Source organism: Paramormyrops kingsleyae, chromosome 2 (genome assembly GCF_048594095.1).
Source record: "Paramormyrops kingsleyae isolate MSU_618 chromosome 2, PKINGS_0.4, whole genome shotgun sequence".
In the NCBI taxonomy this organism is placed as follows: Eukaryota; Metazoa; Chordata; class Actinopteri; order Osteoglossiformes; family Mormyridae; genus Paramormyrops; species Paramormyrops kingsleyae.
Genome location: NC_132798.1, coordinates 9,163,283 through 9,180,541, shown reverse-complemented (window position 1 = coordinate 9,180,541; position 17,259 = coordinate 9,163,283). Strand labels below are relative to the sequence as shown.

Genomic DNA, 17,259 nt, shown 5'->3' with positions numbered 1-17,259 from the left:
ATCTAAAGCTTTGATGTCATATCAAAGCAGAATACTTTGTAAATCCTATATGTCTTTATGGTGAGCAGACTGAAGAAAATTTAACAAGCTATATGGATAATATCATCCATCCATCCATCCATCCATCCATCAGCTGCTCATCTCACACAGGGTCACAGGAATGTGTTATTTCAGCAAGCGGAAATAAGCTATTAGTAAATAACTGTGCTGAAAATATCTCATAAAACATTTATAAACACACATTTTGGGTGCAATACCTGCCTGAAAAATTCAACACTTTCTGTGGCCACAGTACAAGTCTATTTTAATTTAACAAAACCACATCACACAGTTATACTTAAAAGCTTTCAGCTTCAGGTTACAGAACACAAAAGCGAGAGATTCAGTCACATGGTGACTCCAGGCTCACATGTGTGTTTCGTTCACATGGTGGTCATGAAGAACACTGCACACCTGGGTCTTTACTGTCAGCTTGGCATTTTATATCTGGTGGAGACTGTGAACACTGCAGATCTACATCAGTCCTGTGGGCCATGTTTTTACTGTCCTCAGACTGGTGGTCTAGGTCTGTCCGGGGTTCTGAACATTTCCTGTCTTCTGGTGGTAACTGTGAATGCTGTAGGTCTATGTCTTTCTTAAGCGAGGCCCGTTTGCTCTCCGATGGGGATGTCGATTTCTTCTGATCTCCAGCCACGAACTGGGACAGAAGCAGGTCCACACTCTGGCTTAATACCGTGCACAAAACCTTCTGCTCCTCTTTGGAGAACCGCCCAAGGACGTGACGGATCACCAGTGCCTTCTCCACAGGTCTGCCGATTCCAATCAGAAGTCTGGGCATCACCTAGGAACAGAAATCAAATAATAATTATGAATAGTAATAATGATGTGCCCAGTCAGAGGTCAAGTATGAGCAATGCAATGGAGAAATACTGTAGAAAGATCAAAAGCACAAATGAACCTCTTTAGCTGAAACACCTATACATTCATATCCATCCTGGAGGCCATTCCCTTATTATACTAAGAATTTTTATAGACCATGAACGTGGAGTGAAACCTGAAACAAATTGAAGTTGTTATAGGGCCAGCGCTACGGGGCCAGTGCTATGCACTGACTGCTGAACAGAAAAATCAAAGAAAAAGCACAGAATTTATTGTCTTTATACTTACTGTTGATTTTGATGGAAATTATACCATCAATCCCGACCATGGCAGGATTAAAAACAAAAAAGAGCCCTTAAAACTGTCTGCCTAGGGTCCTCTATTAAGGCATTAGTAATTCTAAGAATTTATTTTTTCAAAGGTACATTTGGTGGGATTAAAAAAATCCAATTCCTCTGAAAGAGAAAGACAAAAATGCCAACCACTCAACACTTACTAGCAAGTGTTACAGGGGGATAGCATACACCAAGTTTTATGGTAATGCCGGACAACAGTCATTTCTGTCACATTGTGAGGTATGTTAAACTATGAATCAAGATGACCGCTAAATCGCTGCAGGTGCTGGCAACACAGTCATGCCAAAATGGCTAAAGGACTTTTTAAGAGAACGAGGCCACATTTCACAAACACAGAATTTGTGTCTGCAGTTGTTTAATGACATCACTGTGATTCAAACCCTTGTTAAAATAACACAATCACCATGATTCAAAATATCACCGTAAACCACTTTTTAACTGGTCTGAAGACAACATGGCATTCATTTAGGACAGCTATGCTAAAGCCTGAAGACAACATAGACATGCTCTTTGTATAAGGGTGGTGGCTCTCATTGATGGTTTATAAAGCCGCAGGTTACTTACATCTGTTTGAAGGCACTCCACACAGGACCGGACACCATTGTGACCCCTGCCAATCGGTGACAATGACAAAGTTTGGTGATGGTGACCAAATATTACTTACGCACATTATAGGCCTATATTTTTTGTCAAGCAGAGGAATCAAAAGTGCGCATATCCTGCTCTTTTGCTAGGATAAATGTAGATGTGTCAATGGCTTTTTAACCACATAAGCAGCCCAAATAAGGTGATTTTATAAAACTATGTCCCAGTTTTTCAGTGGATTCATTGGGGACATTTCTATGTTTTGCTCAGAATGGACAACACCCTGAAATACCATCTGATCAGTTTGTTCATCTCACCTAGCACTTCCGCCCCTCTTGATGGAAAACTTTCCCATTGGTTTGTCCAGGTTATCATGTACTAAGAAGATATCCTCTGGTTGGATGCGATACTTGCTGGCTAATGCATAAAAGACAAATGCAGGGATCTGTTACAACACAGTTCTCTCACTGAAAACATCAAACTTTACAAATACGAAGGGCACCATCAAGAGTCACCCCCTGGAAACCTCTGGCCACCCACAAATGTCAGCTGTAGAGATTTTAATTCAGAAACGAAACTATCGAAAGTGGCTGTGCACTGCCAAACCATTAACTGTGTAGGACCGGACCTCACTTTGTGTGATTTAACTTGTTTACACCCCAGGCGCTCCTGAATGAACAGGTTGGCAAAACCTTTAATTCAGTGTTTCTCAAACCAGTCCTCGGGGATCCCTGAACAGTCCACGTTTTTGCTCCCTCTCAACCCCCTAGGGAATTGGGAGAGAGCAAAAACATGGACCGGCTGGGGGTCCCCGAGACTGGTTTGAGAAACACGGATTTAATTGAATGTTTTTGAATATGTTTTATCCTGATTTATTCTTGTTGCCTTTTAAATTAATTACCTATACACTACTATTCAAAAGTTTGGGGTCACTTAGAAATTTCCTTGTTCTCCATGAAAACAACCATAAAATGAGATTGAATAGGCTGGAAATAATCATTTTTGAAATTAAAATAATAATTGTGTTCTTCAAATTTTGATTTCGTCAGAGTCCTCCACTTGCAGCAGTGACAGCCTTGCAGACCCTGGCATTCTAGATGTCAGTTTATTGAGGTAATCTGATGAGGTTTCACCCCGTGCTTCCTGAAGCATCTCCCATAGGTTGGATTGACTTGACGGGCACTTCTTACGTACCATTCGGTTAAGCTGCTCCCATAACAGCAATAAGCTGACTGCTTCTTCCCTAAATAGTTCTTGGATAGTTTGGAGCTGTGTTTGGTTCATTGTCCTGTTATAGGATGAAACTGGCTCCAGTATCCACAGGGTATGGCATGGCGTTGCAAAATGGAGTGATAGTCTTCCTTCTTCGAGATCCCATTTACCCTGTACAAATCTCCCTCTTTACCATCACCAAAGCAGCCCCAGACCATCACATTGCATCCACCATGCTTGACAGATGTCGTTAAGCCCTCCTCCAGCGTCTTTTCATTTGATCTGCATCTCACAAACATTCTTCTTTGTGATCCGAACACCTCAAACTTAGATTCGTCTATCCATAGCACTTTTGTTTAATCTTACTCTGCCCAATGTCTGTGTTCATTTTCCCATCTCAGTCTTTTCTTTTTATTGGCCATTCTGAGATACAGCTTTTTCTTTGCAGTTCTGCCTAGAAGGCCAGCATCCCGGAGTTGCCTCATCACTGTTGACGGTGAGACTGGTCCTTTGCAGGTTCTATTTAATGAAGCTGCCAGTTGAAGACCTATGAGGCGTCTGTTTCTCAAACTACACACTCTAATATATTTATCCTCTCACTCAGTTGTGCACCAGGGCCTCCCTCTCCTCTGTTTATTGTGGTTAGAGCCAGTTTGCGCTGCTCTGTGAAGGGGGTAGTACACAGCATTGTACCAGGTCTTCAGTTTCCTGGCAATTTCTCACATGGAATAGCCTTCATTTCTCAGAACAAGAATAGTCTGACGAGTTTCAGAAGAAAGTTCTTTGTTTCTGACCATTTTGAGCTTGTAATAGAACCGACAATTGCTGATGCACCAGATACTCAACTAGTCCAAAGGCCAGTTTTATTGCTTCTTTAATCACCACAACAATTTTCGTCTATGCTAACATAATTGCCTTTTAAAATGATAAATGCATTAGCAAACCAAGCATTGCACTGGAACACAGGAATAATTGTTGTCGATAATGAGCTTCGGTACACCTATGATGCATCTGTTTCTCAAACTACACATATTTATCCTCTCGCCCAGTTGTGCTCTGGGACCTCACTCTCCCCCTTCTATTGTGTTTCCATTCCATTCCATTAAAAAACAGCTGTTTCCAGCTGTGATAGTCATTATAACATTAACAATGTCTACACAGTATTTCTGATTAATCTGTTGTTATTTTAATGGACGTACTTTTTCTTTTAAAAACAAGGAACTTTCTAAGTGATCCCAAACTTTTGAACGGTAGTGTATTTTAAATTAGTTAGCAATGCTCCAGTTCAAACACATCGGAATTATTATCATCATCATTATATGTTTTGGTGTTTGTGTCACTTCAAAACTTTCTGCTGGCGCCCCTTAATCACATTGAAGGACGCAGAAGATTCGTGGCAGACGATCGTCCTCACCAGCTTTTGCCACGCTGACGCCGTTTATGTTCATGAGCAGGCTGGGCCGGAGGAGGACCAGCTGCGTGTCGCCGATTGCAGACACGACCACTTCTCCGGACACATGCTTGTCATTGCGCCAGCTGCCGGACACTCCGAGCCGGTCGGACATCGCGGCGAGAACCGCCATGCCCACGCTGTGCCGAGTGCCGCTCATCCCCGGATTCCCGAGCCCCACGACCTGAGCCAAAGCACGTGACTAAGTGTACCGCATGATGGCGACAATAACTTTGTGTTTAAGCTCAATGTGAAGTAATCGGCACATAATATGTCTTTTAAAATCATCGAGAAGTCTGTTGACATTAGGTAGGACGTCTACAGTCTCCCCCAGACTTACCATTCTCCGACGCGAAGTTGACTTCAACATCGCATCACTGCTCATTTTTTGCGTGAATGGTTCATTTAGTAATAGATATTGTGTGAACGTTCTAAACCAGTTCGCCATACTGAAAGGCTTACCAAAACCAGACATAAGTTAATATGCTGCTGCTACTACCTCCCCGGCATGACGTCATTTACAGGCGACAGCGACGAATAAGTTTGTCGCAGAAGCCACGTTTTTGCCGTTAGGCGCGCGTGCGTGGTTTTTAAACTCACTGAAAAACTTTTATATACAAGAAGGGTTGAATAAATAGACGGAGCAGCGCAACAGTTTTTAGTATTACAGCAGAATAGCTATTATTTGATTAATACTTGATTCTGCAGGCAAATCTGCATTGTTCTTCTGCACTTACAGTGATTTGCCATACTGTAACCGACATTAATGTACCCCCCATGGCATAAAAATGTGCCTCAGAGTAAACTTCTATACCTTAAAAGGTTTATTTAGTTACAGCTAGGGTACAGCAGGCAGACCTTTGCGGGTATAGCTACAGTGACTAATTGTAATTGTATCCTCTAAGGTACAAATTGCTACTTTTTTGGTGTATAATGCATACAAAATATTAAATAATAAGTACAATAACTAGTAAAAATAAACTAATGGATAAAATTAAGCTATACATTCTGGATAATATATGTGTGTATTTTAGCCACTTTTATGCAAAATGAACTATGTTTTATATACACACAGGTTTGTAACTATATCTTTGTGGCTACTCTCCATTTGTTTCTATGGGGAAAACTCTAATCCCCACATGACGACCTTAACCCCCACCAAGCCCTAAAAGTTTTTGCTTTTATGATTGCATTCACAGATCTTCATGGGGACCTGAGAAATGGTCCACACAACATCAAAATAACATTTGGTCCCCACGATGTAATATAAACCTAATCCACACACACACACATGTCCTAGGATTAAAACATGCAACCTTGTAATCAAGTCCAATTCTTTGCCCCACATGCTTCATTTGATTCATTCCTTTTTTGTTTTCCAGATCCAAAGTGGAAAAAAAAACATTGCATTGTGTAGGTTATGACATAATGTTTTTTATTGATGACATTTTTACCAACAACATTCACTATTTATGTTTTTAAAAATATGCCATGGATAGTCTGTTTGCATTTGCTAAGTTCAGTTGTCAATGGGAGCAGAATATGACAGGAAGGGGGTCTTACAAAAGGGTTTGGATTTACGCGCTTTCTATATGTGCTTTTTTCCTAGAGATTTGTTTATCTGCTTTGGTACAAGGACATCCATAATGAAATGGGGAATTTTACTTGCTTTCCCTTCAGGGACAGGGCTGAGCATCGGGAATTGGCTGGCAACGGTCTATTACAGCATTTAGTTCTGAAATCCTCACACCATTATAGGTACCGGTGACAGTGGTCCAGTGAGTGTTGCCATTGTGATAAGTGCGGCTCAGTTTGGCTGTGAATGGGATGTCAGCTACTATCTTCTTCCCTTCCATGCGTACTGTGCAGGAGTGGTTTGGCAGGACCACAATCTGAACAGAGATGGTATGGCTGATGGTCTCCACAATAGTTGTTCCCTTGGAAAAGCTTACTGTCTGCTCTTTGGAGAAGTCCACATTCTCTGGGTTCAGTATCGGGATCTTGCCAGTAATGGTGGAAGATGTGCCATTCCGTGTCTCTCGGCCAATGTCCCAGGTCTTCTCCACTGTGCTGGTCTTTTCTAGATGAACAGTTTTCTCAACACTTTGGCACTCAAGATTGGTGACCTTAGATAATTGCAAGGTCTCTGGTGGATAATGAAGAAGCTCTATCTGGTCAACAGCATATTCCACATGAGAGATATGCTGGACATAGTAATCTTGGTTGATGGTCAGCACTTGGTATGTCTTATACCAGTATTCATCCCCATCCCATGGAAGAAAAAAAGCTTCATGTTGAGTAGAAATCTTTCCCAGGCCATATTTGTTCTTCCCAACAAAAGTGTTGACACCAGAACATGTTCTGACAGAATATGGGGGCACAGAACCGTAGGAATCATCCTTCCACTGCAGAAACTCAAAGTTGTCCTCATTGACCAGGATGTCAAATTCAGGGGCAGCATATTCTCTGTCAGCATAGGGGTAGAAGCAGTATGGACCTTTGCTTGGTGTGTAGAATCCAGCCTCACAGTTGAGTTTGCAAACATAGTCAGTGCGTGAGACATATCCATTATAGATACCCACTGCACCATTTGGAAGGACCCCGTTCCAACTCAGCCATTTGAGGTTGACATTTTCAACAAAGATTTCTGTGGACTTCCCTCCCTGTGAACCTTGCAGGTCTTTGGGTGTCTCTAGATTCTTCACATGACCTTTGGTGGCTAGAGGTGGAACCATATCTTCTGGGACAGGGTTCAGTTGGGTTTCTATCAGGAGGATACAGGAAATTTAGTTTTGGTTTCCTAGGTAGGTACAACCCTTAAGTGAAAGTAGTGCTTTTGAAATATAGCAAGAGAATTACCATCATAGACTTCCAACTTTGTACCAGATTCAGTGCAGTCTGGAAATAACGTGTCGACTGACTCTACCCATCTACCCAGTGCGGTCAAGAATAAAACTTACTGGGCTGTGGATGTTCCACTCCTTCCTGCTGCGATCTGGGAAGCTGGGGTTCAGATGGGAACGCAGCACAGAGCTGCAGTACAGCCACGAAGCTGAAGAGCAGGATTCTCATCTGGCCGGGCAGATCACATGTGCAGCCATTACACAACATTAAAGAAATTGATTTACGATGCATACTATCTATCTATCTATCTATCTATCTTACTTTAATGGAAATGTACACAAATTTCTGCTGACATGGTTATAGTCACTGGCGTGCACAGATAGAGACGAGGTGGTGCTGAAGCACTTGCCCTTTTGCCCTCAGTCCAAAAAAGTGCCCTTTTGAAAGACGTGATTTTTTTTTTTTTTAAAGCTGCGCGATTTAAAAAGGTGTGAAAATAATGGCTTGATTTGTGCCCCTTCTTCAAAGACACCCGAACCCTGTCGCTTTTTCACTGTCACCGTGTCACGTGAACACGCTTGCAGTTCATTTGTTGTGAGGCGTGTAGCAGCGGCATGACATAGGACTACTTGGAGTAGGCATAGTAGGCTAACTATAGCGACTGGGAGCCACGGCGGACAACACGGCAGCTCTTTCCCTTCCCAACCAGTCAGGTAACCCATGAATCGAGTGAAATTATTCTGTTTGCCCTCTAAGACCAACCTGCAATTGTTTTGTTGTGAAGTAGCCTGTCAGAAACTGCACATGACAAACTTTGCCAGCTTGCCCCCTCCATCCATCCATATGGATAAACAAAAAAACGACACATTTAAAATGTAACCTAAACCATTTAGGCAACCCCACTCTCCATCAATTCCGACCTTTTTGCATACACTATTGAAAATATCACGTTATGCTATAGGCTACATGCCGTTAGGCAGAGGGCTCTTTTGAGCCCATTTTTCGTTACAAATTTTAGGATGATCTCACGGAAATCTGTGAATAAATACAAAGTTTTCAAACTGAAGTCAGTGACGGGAAGACATCACACTTTTTAGAGATGGAACTGCAGAAAAACCTAAAACCTTGACATGATTATGAATAATAGAATTATGGACGTTTCTCCGTTTTTGTGGATTAGCCTTTCCATAACTAACGTCAACTACTGTCCTACTTTGGTAAGATTGAAATTAATGTCTTTGACTGTCTTTAGTAGGTGTCTCCTGTGAGAAAGTTAGAACACCGTCCAACTGTCTAAAGATGCAGTCTTTAGCCTAACTGGTTGTTACTGACTCAGCGATGCTCGCAGACATTTACGCACTGTGTTGTGACCTGATTGTGACAGAACAGTGACGTTGTTATTGGTAGTTTGAAGGGTACGGTGTTGGGGGTGCATGTTAAAAGTTTTGAGAAGCACTGGTTAGACATGTTAATTTTTTTTGGTGTAACATATTGGCAACATTAACACATTAATTTGCTAAAGGAAAAATAGGCAGTTCCCCATTTAATGGACACTTGAGAATATGTATGTATATAGTTTAGAGTTGGATACAGATTTTATCTTTTTGTGGTGTGATTTTTGATTTTTAGAGAATGTTTTGAAATAAAAGTCAAATTGCATTTAACCTGTGCGTTTTTTTTATTATAAAAAGAAAAGGTTTTCCACATATGCAAAAAGTGCCCTTTTTTCCCCCTGGAGCACTTGCCCCCCAAAATGTCTGTGCACGCCACTGGTTATAGTGGTATTGTGGTCTAAATAAATGTTTACTTTCCTGCCATATAATCATCTCTAATTTGAAAAGGATTTTTTAAATATAAATCTACTGCACCTTACACATGGATTCCAGTGGTTCACATAAAACCAAACTTTGGATGCATTTTCAAGAGAAGCATGATCTGATACTTGAGTTTTGAAATGAAACTGTCCCCATCATTCCTTGCATAGACATAGTGGTGGTGCATGACAGTATACCACAATTATTATGGAATGGAGATATTAACAGTACCCTAACTATTCTTGGTATCCTCCCTGATATCTGAGATAGGCAGCCTGCCTAACTTTACACCTGAAACTAACAAAGCTAAGCATGTGACAGTACAGAGCGTCTCCTCCTGAGAAGCATTTTAAAAAGCTGCTTTACCTTTCCAGGCTCCTCTTCATGTGTCGTTTCCTGCTGCCAGCTCAGGTTTTAAAAACCCAGCTTATTACCCCTAATAAACACGACTTCTGCCCAGTGCTACGGAGAGGGTTGGAGCAAACATGGTGAGAGGCTGTACCCAGGCCTGTGGGTGAGTTTTTAGCATTTGCTTTTGGCACCGTTGTGAACAAGGTGAAGATTTGTCCACATTAGTGGACAATTAATGTCAATTGATTCTGTGATGTGAATGAAGAAATATGTCTCCATGACAGTGTCACTGAGCTATTTGGATTTAAAAATGGTACCATATGGAATTTGATAGCAAAATGTACATAAGATATATTCTGCTTTACAGAATGGAGGACATGGTGGAGATGCCGGAAGGTAGACTGACACGAGATGTTGGGCCTAGCATGTGACTCATCTGTAAGCCGTTAATTGCTAATTGACAGTTAAATGGTTACTTACTGCTGTCATGTGATCGCTTAGGATGTGAATGGTGTAAAATGAGCTCTCAGTGTTTCTTTGGGGGGCGGGGGGGGAGCTCTGAAAATATGCATGTGCCTTTCCCTACTGTTAAAAAAGAACCTTTAATCCCCAAGCCGTATAGATCTATTTGCTTCCCTTTTGCCAACAACATTATCCTGTCATTCAATGTCCCTTCACATGCTGCATCCTTTCCTTGTCCACTAGAGGTGATTTAATGCACAGGCATTAATGCACAGGCTTTAATGCACAGGCTTACCCAGGCTGATGCCCTGGGGCCTCTTCTAAAACACCTTCCCCCCCTCACTCACTTCCAGTCAGGGGTTCTCTGGTGTCCACATTAGCCCTATGAAAATTTTGTTGCGTAACTAATGCCTCACCCTGCAGAGTACATCCTTGGGTGACATTAGAACTACAGAACTAATGGAAATGTACCATTGTGGGACCGTAGTAATGATGAGGAGAAGAAATGGGCTTTTGTTCTGGGTGCTCTCTTTGGAACCCGTGTTCTGACTCGACTCGAAAACCCAGTTCAGCTACCTGAAAATTCTTACGTGGTCAGAAGATAAGACCTTGAACCCCCTGAAATGCAATTAGCTAGGAGACTAATTCAATGAGGATTATTACCTCCGATATCTTGTGTTATCAGAACTGTGTTATCGGAATAAAGTGGTACTTTTGCCATCATGACAAAGGTCTGTGCTTGTGCGTGTGAACTGTTCACCTCGTTCATTAATTCTCTCTCTTCTTTAGTGCCTACAGAGGTATTTTGGGAATTGAAATCTTTTAATTCTCAGAGGTAGTATGTACTGACCTGAGAAAGGGACCCTTCTAGGCAAGGGAACTGTCCGTCTAGGGGGGGTCTCATCTGATCTCATCTATGATCTATGGTGAGTGAGGGGGTGTAAAAGGTAGAATTTATTTTAAGAATTCGGAGGTTAAATACGGGGTACATTAATGTAATAGTCAGTGGCATTGTCACCTCATAATTTTGTGATACTCCCTCCAAGTTGTGCGGGTTTCTTCCCACAGTCTAAACACATACTGTCACAGTACAGTTTCCCATAGTGTGTGCAGTGTGTGCAGTGTACGATGGACTGGCGTCTCATCCAGGGTGATCTCCAGCTCTGTGATGCCCGGGACAGCCTCCAAGCTCAGTGCGACCCTGCACTGGGTTAGCAGTCGGAAGATGGATATACTTTAATTCCTAAGTTTATTTTTAGGAGGAATACAGTGCTTTACCCAGGAGCAACCTCTCTGGATAAAATCACAGTTACTGTGTTATGAGTCCAGAAATACAAAAAAATATTTTTTTTTCCACTAGAAACACATTTAAATTTGAATTTGCAATGAACATTGGCCCATGGGGGATTTAATATGGAGTTAATTTGTTTTTAATTGTCTTCCACAATATATTATATGCAGGAAAAGGATCTCATTACTCAACAAAGCTATGCAGTTAAAAGCTATTATGAGGCCTTTTATGCTTCTGAAATGTTTGTTGAAATTATTATTTTATTATTATTGTTGTTTAATATTGTTTGTAACATTGATTTTATTGGCATTGCTATTTTTTGTAAGATAGGGCCTTATTTAACTTGAATACTTTACCGCATATGGTAAATAATGGGCTGAATGGTTCGGATTCTTAAATTTGGTCATGGTGATGTACAGTCTGCTCTGTCATGTCACTACAAACACTTCATTGATGAATTAACAGACAGGTTATCTGTGTGCTTCAGGAAACTCATCTGTGATTCGATGCCTGCTCCGCTGTTATAATGAACAATGTGAGACCATTTTCAAAATGGTATAGACAGAGATTAAAAAAGGATCCATTTCAAAATAAATGACATAAATACCAATTGATTTTTTTAATATGTTATGTATTTCATAATTGTTTAATTCATTGCATAATCAAATGGGGAAATGTCATGTTTTGGTAATGTTCAAATAAAATATGTAAATATGAAATTATAGATATGGCTTTATGTTTCTGGATTTGTGTTAATGAGTGAGTACAAACATTTTTAATGATTAGTAATGAAATATTCAGTTATATCTGCAGGTGTTTTTCACATTGCTGGTAATTGCAGAGACCCATTCATAAGAAATGCTGTACACATATATTGCTTTGCATTGAGTTATGCTTAGTTTTCCTACATTAGAATAGACTGGCTTTTTCCATGTAGTGATTAAAGGGGGAGTTAAATCTTGGCTGGAATTCAGTTGGAATCCAACGACTGGACAGGATAATGTTGTTTGTGCTTTGTGATGCATACGCAGATGCAGAAAAAGCTTTAACACCTGCTAAAACAAGCACAGCTTAAGAGCTAAATAAACATGCACTGCGAATATTACTTTTACTCAAAATAGAAGTGAAAATTGTCAGCAAAAAATAATCAAGAGCTTCATCCATATTAAATGGTACTGATACCAAAACATGAGGAATGGTCATGTGCAAATGTACAAGTCAAACCAAGAAATATAAAGAGATGTTCCTGTTTAACTCAGTCTAGACCTCAGGTTACAATATAAATTCATTTGATGTAGTTAACCTTGTTGAACATTATCACTGGTTGGTTGCACGCCTACGGTTATTCCCTGCCTTGCGTCCAAACCTTTCAAGATAGGCTCCAGGCTCCCCGCGACCCTGTATGGGACAAGAGGGTATGGAAGACGGATGGACAGATGGATGGACAGATGGATGGAAGGAAGGAATTTAATGGTTTCCCCCGCTGCCAGATTAAGCTTTGTCAGATTTTTGTTTTCTAGCTAACATACAACAACACATCCAGGATGCGATTGATGTACCAGTAATCTCATGATGACTTTCAGAAACTCCAGTCAGGTGATGCATTCATTTACAAGAAGTGATGGTCTTCAGATGCTTTTTGTGCTGTTATACTGAACTGCAGATGATGAAACTGGGAAGAGTCAAGGGGTGCATGAACCTGTGTGGCAAATAGTGTAGACATATCTTGCATGGATTAAAGGATGCCTCCAGATATTTATATAAAACTAGTGTTTCACATAAAATAATAAAAAAAATATTTGTTGATAGATATTTCTCAGTTATTTTTGTGATTTTTATTATAGACTATAGCTAACATGGCACGTACAGAACGGGGACTCTTATAGCTAACATGGCACTTACTGAACAGGGACTCATAGCTAACATAGTAATTACTAAATGGGGACTCGTATAGCTAACATGGCACTTACTGAACAGAGACTCATAGCTAACATGGTACTTACTGAACGGGGATTCATAGCTAACATGGCACTTACTGAATGGGGACTCTTATAGCTAACATGGTACTTACTGAACAGTAACTCATAGCTAACATGGTACTTTATTCTACTCATTATTATCCCACAATTTGATTTTACAACTACTGATGTCATTGTTCTCTATTTTTATTCTTATTTTGCAGTCTTATTTTATTTTTATTGTTATTTTAATATTTTTTTATTAAGTAATGATTTACATTACATACAAACAATGTGTAATGTCACTTACACAAATAAGTCATCGGAGGAAGGTGGAAAAACATTTCACTACACAGATGTCCAGTGTATGTTTGTGTAAGTGACAAATTAACCATGAAACTTACACTACCTTATTGGTAAATTAGGACCATAATAAAGTAGACGAAGGGAATGTGTACTATGGGAGGAGTAGAGTTATCACTAAAATCTTTAAAACAATATTGGATATATATATATAGGAATAGAAATAAGCAGTTTTTTGGTTTGTAGAGGGGTTGGCTTTATTTTCAAAGCACATTATAAGACAGTATTACCTTTTCCAGAGCAAAGACATAATATAGTATCTAGTTTATAAAAATGTTTTTAAGAGATTTTTGAAGATCAACTGCGTGATTGTTGTGCGCCCCCTATGGGCAGGGCTTGGCATCAGCAATGGGTTCACAGCGGTCAATGACAGCCCTTATTTCACCAATCTGCACTCCATCATAGACCCCCGCAATAGAAGTCCATTGGGTCTCCCCATTGCTGTATGTGCGGCTCAGGCGTGCTTTAAATGGGATGTCAGCAGTGATCTTGCGGCCCTCCATGCGCACAGTGCAGGACTGGTTTGGTGGGATGTGGAGCTCAACAGCGACAGTATGGCTGATGGTCTCTACTAGTGTGGTCCCGTAACTGAACTGCAGAGTCTTCTCCCAGGTGAACTCGATCCCGGCACTGCCAATGATCGGTATCTTGGCAGAGATCCCACCAGTTACACCAAGCATGGTGGAGCGTTTAATGTCCCATGTGCTCGCTACTTCACTTCTCTTCTCGATGGTAACTGTCTTGGTAACAGTCTGGCATTCATTATTGACCACACTAGAGATTCTCATAGTTTCTGGTGGATACTGGAAAATTTCAACCTCATTGATGTTATACTCTACATGAGAGATGTGCTGAGCATAGACATCTTTGTTGATGGTCAGCACTTGGTACGTCTTATACCAGTATTCATCCCCATCCCAGGGAAGAAAAAAAGCTTCATGTTGAGTAGAAATCTTTCCCAGGCCATATTTGTTCTTCCCAACAAAAGTGTTGACGCCAGAACATGTTCTGACAGAATATGGGGGCACAGAACCGTAGGAATCATCCTTCCACTGCAGAAACTCAAAGTTGTCCTCATTGACCAGGATGTCAAATTCAGGGGCAGCATATTCTCTGTCAGCATAGGGGTAGAAGCAGTATGGACCTTTGCTTGGTGTGTAGAATCCAGCCTCACAGTTGAGTTTGCAAACATAGTCAGTGCGTGAGACATATCCATTATAGATACCCACTGCACCATTTGGAAGGACCCCGTTCCAACTCAGCCATTTGAGGTTGACATTATCAACGAAGGTTGCTGTGGACTTTTGCCCCAGAGAATTTTGGAGATCATTAGGTGTCTCTAGATTCTTCACAGGACCTTTGCTGGCTAGAGGGGGAACTGCATCTTCCAAGACAGGGTTCAGTTGGGTTTCTATCAGGAGGATACGAGAAATCTTTTAGTTCTTCTCACCCCTGAAGCGAAAGCAGTGCTCACCACGATAGACTTTTACCTTTATGCCAAATTCAATGCAGTCTGGAAATATAGCTTTTTGACTGAGGATACCCATCTATCAAATGTAGTCAGGAATAAAACTTACTGGGCTGTGGATGTTCCACTCCTTCCCCGTGCGATCTGGGAAGCTGGGGTTCAGATGGGAACGCAGCACAGAGCTGTAGTACAGCCACGAAGCTGAAGAGCAGGATTCTCATCTGGCCAGGCAGATCACATGTGCAGCCATTACAGAATGTTTCAAAGTCAACATGATCACATGCTAAAATGTAACGAATTAACAGTATGTGAAAAAGAATGTACATTGTTCACATGATGTGTGACATGAAAGGTGATGATTTTACATGTAACACATGGGAATTTCAATACTGTTACCATTTTTGGAAGCACCTAGATTATTTTTTATTGCCATAAATTTTTTAGTTCAAAACAAAGTTGAACTAATCTTGACTTAAAATTACAATTTCTGATTGTTATTGAAGATTGAAAATTATTGAAGATTTTCCTCTTGCACATGCAGCGCTTAGAGCAGTGTTAACCTTCTTCATGCCTTGTTACCTTCTCTAAATTTGGAAATTCTGTACTTCATCCTGAATTTAAAAGGTGTTTTATGAATAATTTTATTAAATCTAATCTCCTGCACAAGATGCACTCATCTTGAGTGATCTACCCAAAAGTAAGTTCAGATGTATTTTCGAAAACTGAAACATCTGAATATTTGAAATGTTCTGAGTTATGAGGGAAAAGCATATTCATATTATTTGTCCCATCGACACATATTTATGGTGCAGAGCTTTATACCATAATTACACTGGAATAAAAGTAAAGATATTAACAGTACCCTAACCATTCTTGGTATCCTCCCTGATATCTGAAATTGGCAGCCTGCATAACTTTACACCTGAAACTAACAAAGCTAAGCATGTGACAGTACAGAGCGTCTCCTCCTGAGAAGCATTTTAAAAAGCTGCTTTACCTTTCCAGGCTCCTCTTCATGTGTCGTTTCCTGCTGCCAGCTCAGGTTTTAAAAGCCCGGCTTATTACCCCTAATAAACACGACTTCTGCCCAGTGCTATGGAGAGGGTTGGAGCAAACATGGTGAGAGGCTGTACCCAGGCCTGTGGGTGAGTTTTTAGCATTTGCTTTTGGCACCGTTTTCAACTATGTGGCGGTTTATCTGCATGCATTAGTGGAAATTGACTAGTGGATAAATGTCAACAGATATTATAATTTTTGTGGCAAGGATATCTGGGGCCTGTTTCACAAAGCAGGGTTACTTGCTTAGCCGGATAACTTGCCAGATTTAAGGTAGTCTAGGCTAAATAGACTTACATTTAGCCCAGACTACCTTAAATCTGGCAAGTTATCTGGCTAAGCAAGTAATCCTGCTTCGTGAAACAGGCCCCTGATTATTCAACCTCTGGTATGTTTTTCTTACTGAGTGTGGCACTGTTGTTGTTGTTATTATTATTATTATTATTATTGTTGTTGTTGTTTTTGAGTATGCAACTTACTCTACAAAGAGCAAGTTGAGGGAGGCGTAAAAACAATTTCCCCACGGATATCAATAAAGTATCAATTATAATATTGTACTTTCTTTTGATTGGAATCTCTGATTGCTAAAAGGAAGACCAAACTTAGGTGTCTGTGTGTAAATGTGCCTGTTCTTCCCCTGGTCCTCAGTTGGCCATTGTAAATGTTCCAGCATGTTCCTTGACTGTTTCCCAAACCTGTTTCATATAAGTTTTATCCTTGTGTTTATTTTTGGCCCTTGTTAGTTTTTATTTTACCGTCTTGCCTTTGTCTTGACCCATCGTGATCTCTTTTGTACTTTTTAGTACAAGAGATGGTATGAAAAAAATACTTTAATGGGATGCAGTTGATCGTTTATTTTCCCAAAGTGTTCAGATGAGAAGAGCCAAGAAAAATAAACTCAATGGCAAAGAAAAGTGTGAAAAAACAGAGATAGATAGAGGTACCGAAAGAGACACATGAAACAGAGACGAGGTTTTGGCAAATGATACCCTCAGTCATGGCACTGGGATTCGGATTATACCCATGACCAGCCAACCCTCAGAGACCCAACCCATTCTCCTGAGTTGGTTCTTCGGAATACAGCATATGCAGGTCAATTACCTCAATTGTTTAAATGTTGCAATAAACCAAAAGGTTGAAAAAGCTATTAAATACCTGAAATACAGATGT

At 40.5% G+C, this 17,259-nt stretch overlaps 3 protein-coding genes across 3 annotated transcripts; all 3 read right to left on the bottom strand.

The window, feature by feature from the left end:
* Positions 1-287: 287 nt before the first annotated feature.
* Positions 288-5,033, bottom strand: ptrh1 (peptidyl-tRNA hydrolase 1 homolog). The gene is made up of 5 exons (XM_023802504.2): positions 4,823-5,033; positions 4,447-4,666; positions 2,138-2,237; positions 1,800-1,845; positions 288-841 (listed from the first exon to the last, which is right to left on the bottom strand). The coding sequence occupies exons 1-5, from the start codon at positions 4,955-4,957 to the stop codon at positions 434-436; spliced, it is 909 nt and encodes a 302-aa protein (XP_023658272.1). The 5' UTR covers positions 4,958-5,033; the 3' UTR covers positions 288-433.
* Positions 5,034-5,903: 870 nt separating this feature from the next.
* Positions 5,904-7,562, bottom strand: LOC140581636 (natterin-3-like). Its single transcript, XM_072704988.1, has 2 exons — positions 7,443-7,562; positions 5,904-7,246 (listed from the first exon to the last, which is right to left on the bottom strand). Exons 1-2 carry the CDS (start codon positions 7,552-7,554, stop codon positions 6,159-6,161), a joined length of 1,200 nt encoding a protein of 399 aa, XP_072561089.1. The 5' UTR covers positions 7,555-7,562; the 3' UTR covers positions 5,904-6,158.
* Positions 7,563-13,736: 6,174 nt separating this feature from the next.
* Positions 13,737-16,070, bottom strand: LOC111838587 (natterin-3-like). The gene is made up of 3 exons (XM_072704986.1): positions 16,031-16,070; positions 15,143-15,254; positions 13,737-14,976 (listed from the first exon to the last, which is right to left on the bottom strand). The coding sequence occupies exons 2-3, from the start codon at positions 15,252-15,254 to the stop codon at positions 13,889-13,891; spliced, it is 1,200 nt and encodes a 399-aa protein (XP_072561087.1). The 5' UTR covers positions 16,031-16,070; the 3' UTR covers positions 13,737-13,888.
* Between the last annotated feature and the right edge of the window lie 1,189 nt (positions 16,071-17,259).

Coding starts and splice junctions, on each gene's coding strand:
- ptrh1 (XM_023802504.2), bottom strand. CDS start 4,957: ATGTCTGGTTTTGGTAAGCCTTTCAGTATGGCGAACTGGTTTAGAACG. Junction 2,238..4,446: donor CGTCAGCGTGGCAAAAGCTG/GTGAGGACGATC, acceptor TTTATGCATTAG/CCAGCAAGTATCGCATCCAA. Junction 842..1,799: donor TGGAGTGCCTTCAAACAGAT/GTAAGTAACCTG, acceptor TTCTGTTCCTAG/GTGATGCCCAGACTTCTGAT.
- LOC111838587 (XM_072704986.1), bottom strand. CDS start 15,254: ATGAGAATCCTGCTCTTCAGCTTCGTGGCTGTACTACAGCTCTGTGCT. Junction 14,977..15,142: donor AGTGGAACATCCACAGCCCA/GTAAGTTTTATT, acceptor TCCTCCTGATAG/AAACCCAACTGAACCCTGTC.
- LOC140581636 (XM_072704988.1), bottom strand. CDS start 7,554: ATGAGAATCCTGCTCTTCAGCTTCGTGGCTGTACTGCAGCTCTGTGCT. Junction 7,247..7,442: donor AGTGGAACATCCACAGCCCA/GTAAGTTTTATT, acceptor TCCTCCTGATAG/AAACCCAACTGAACCCTGTC.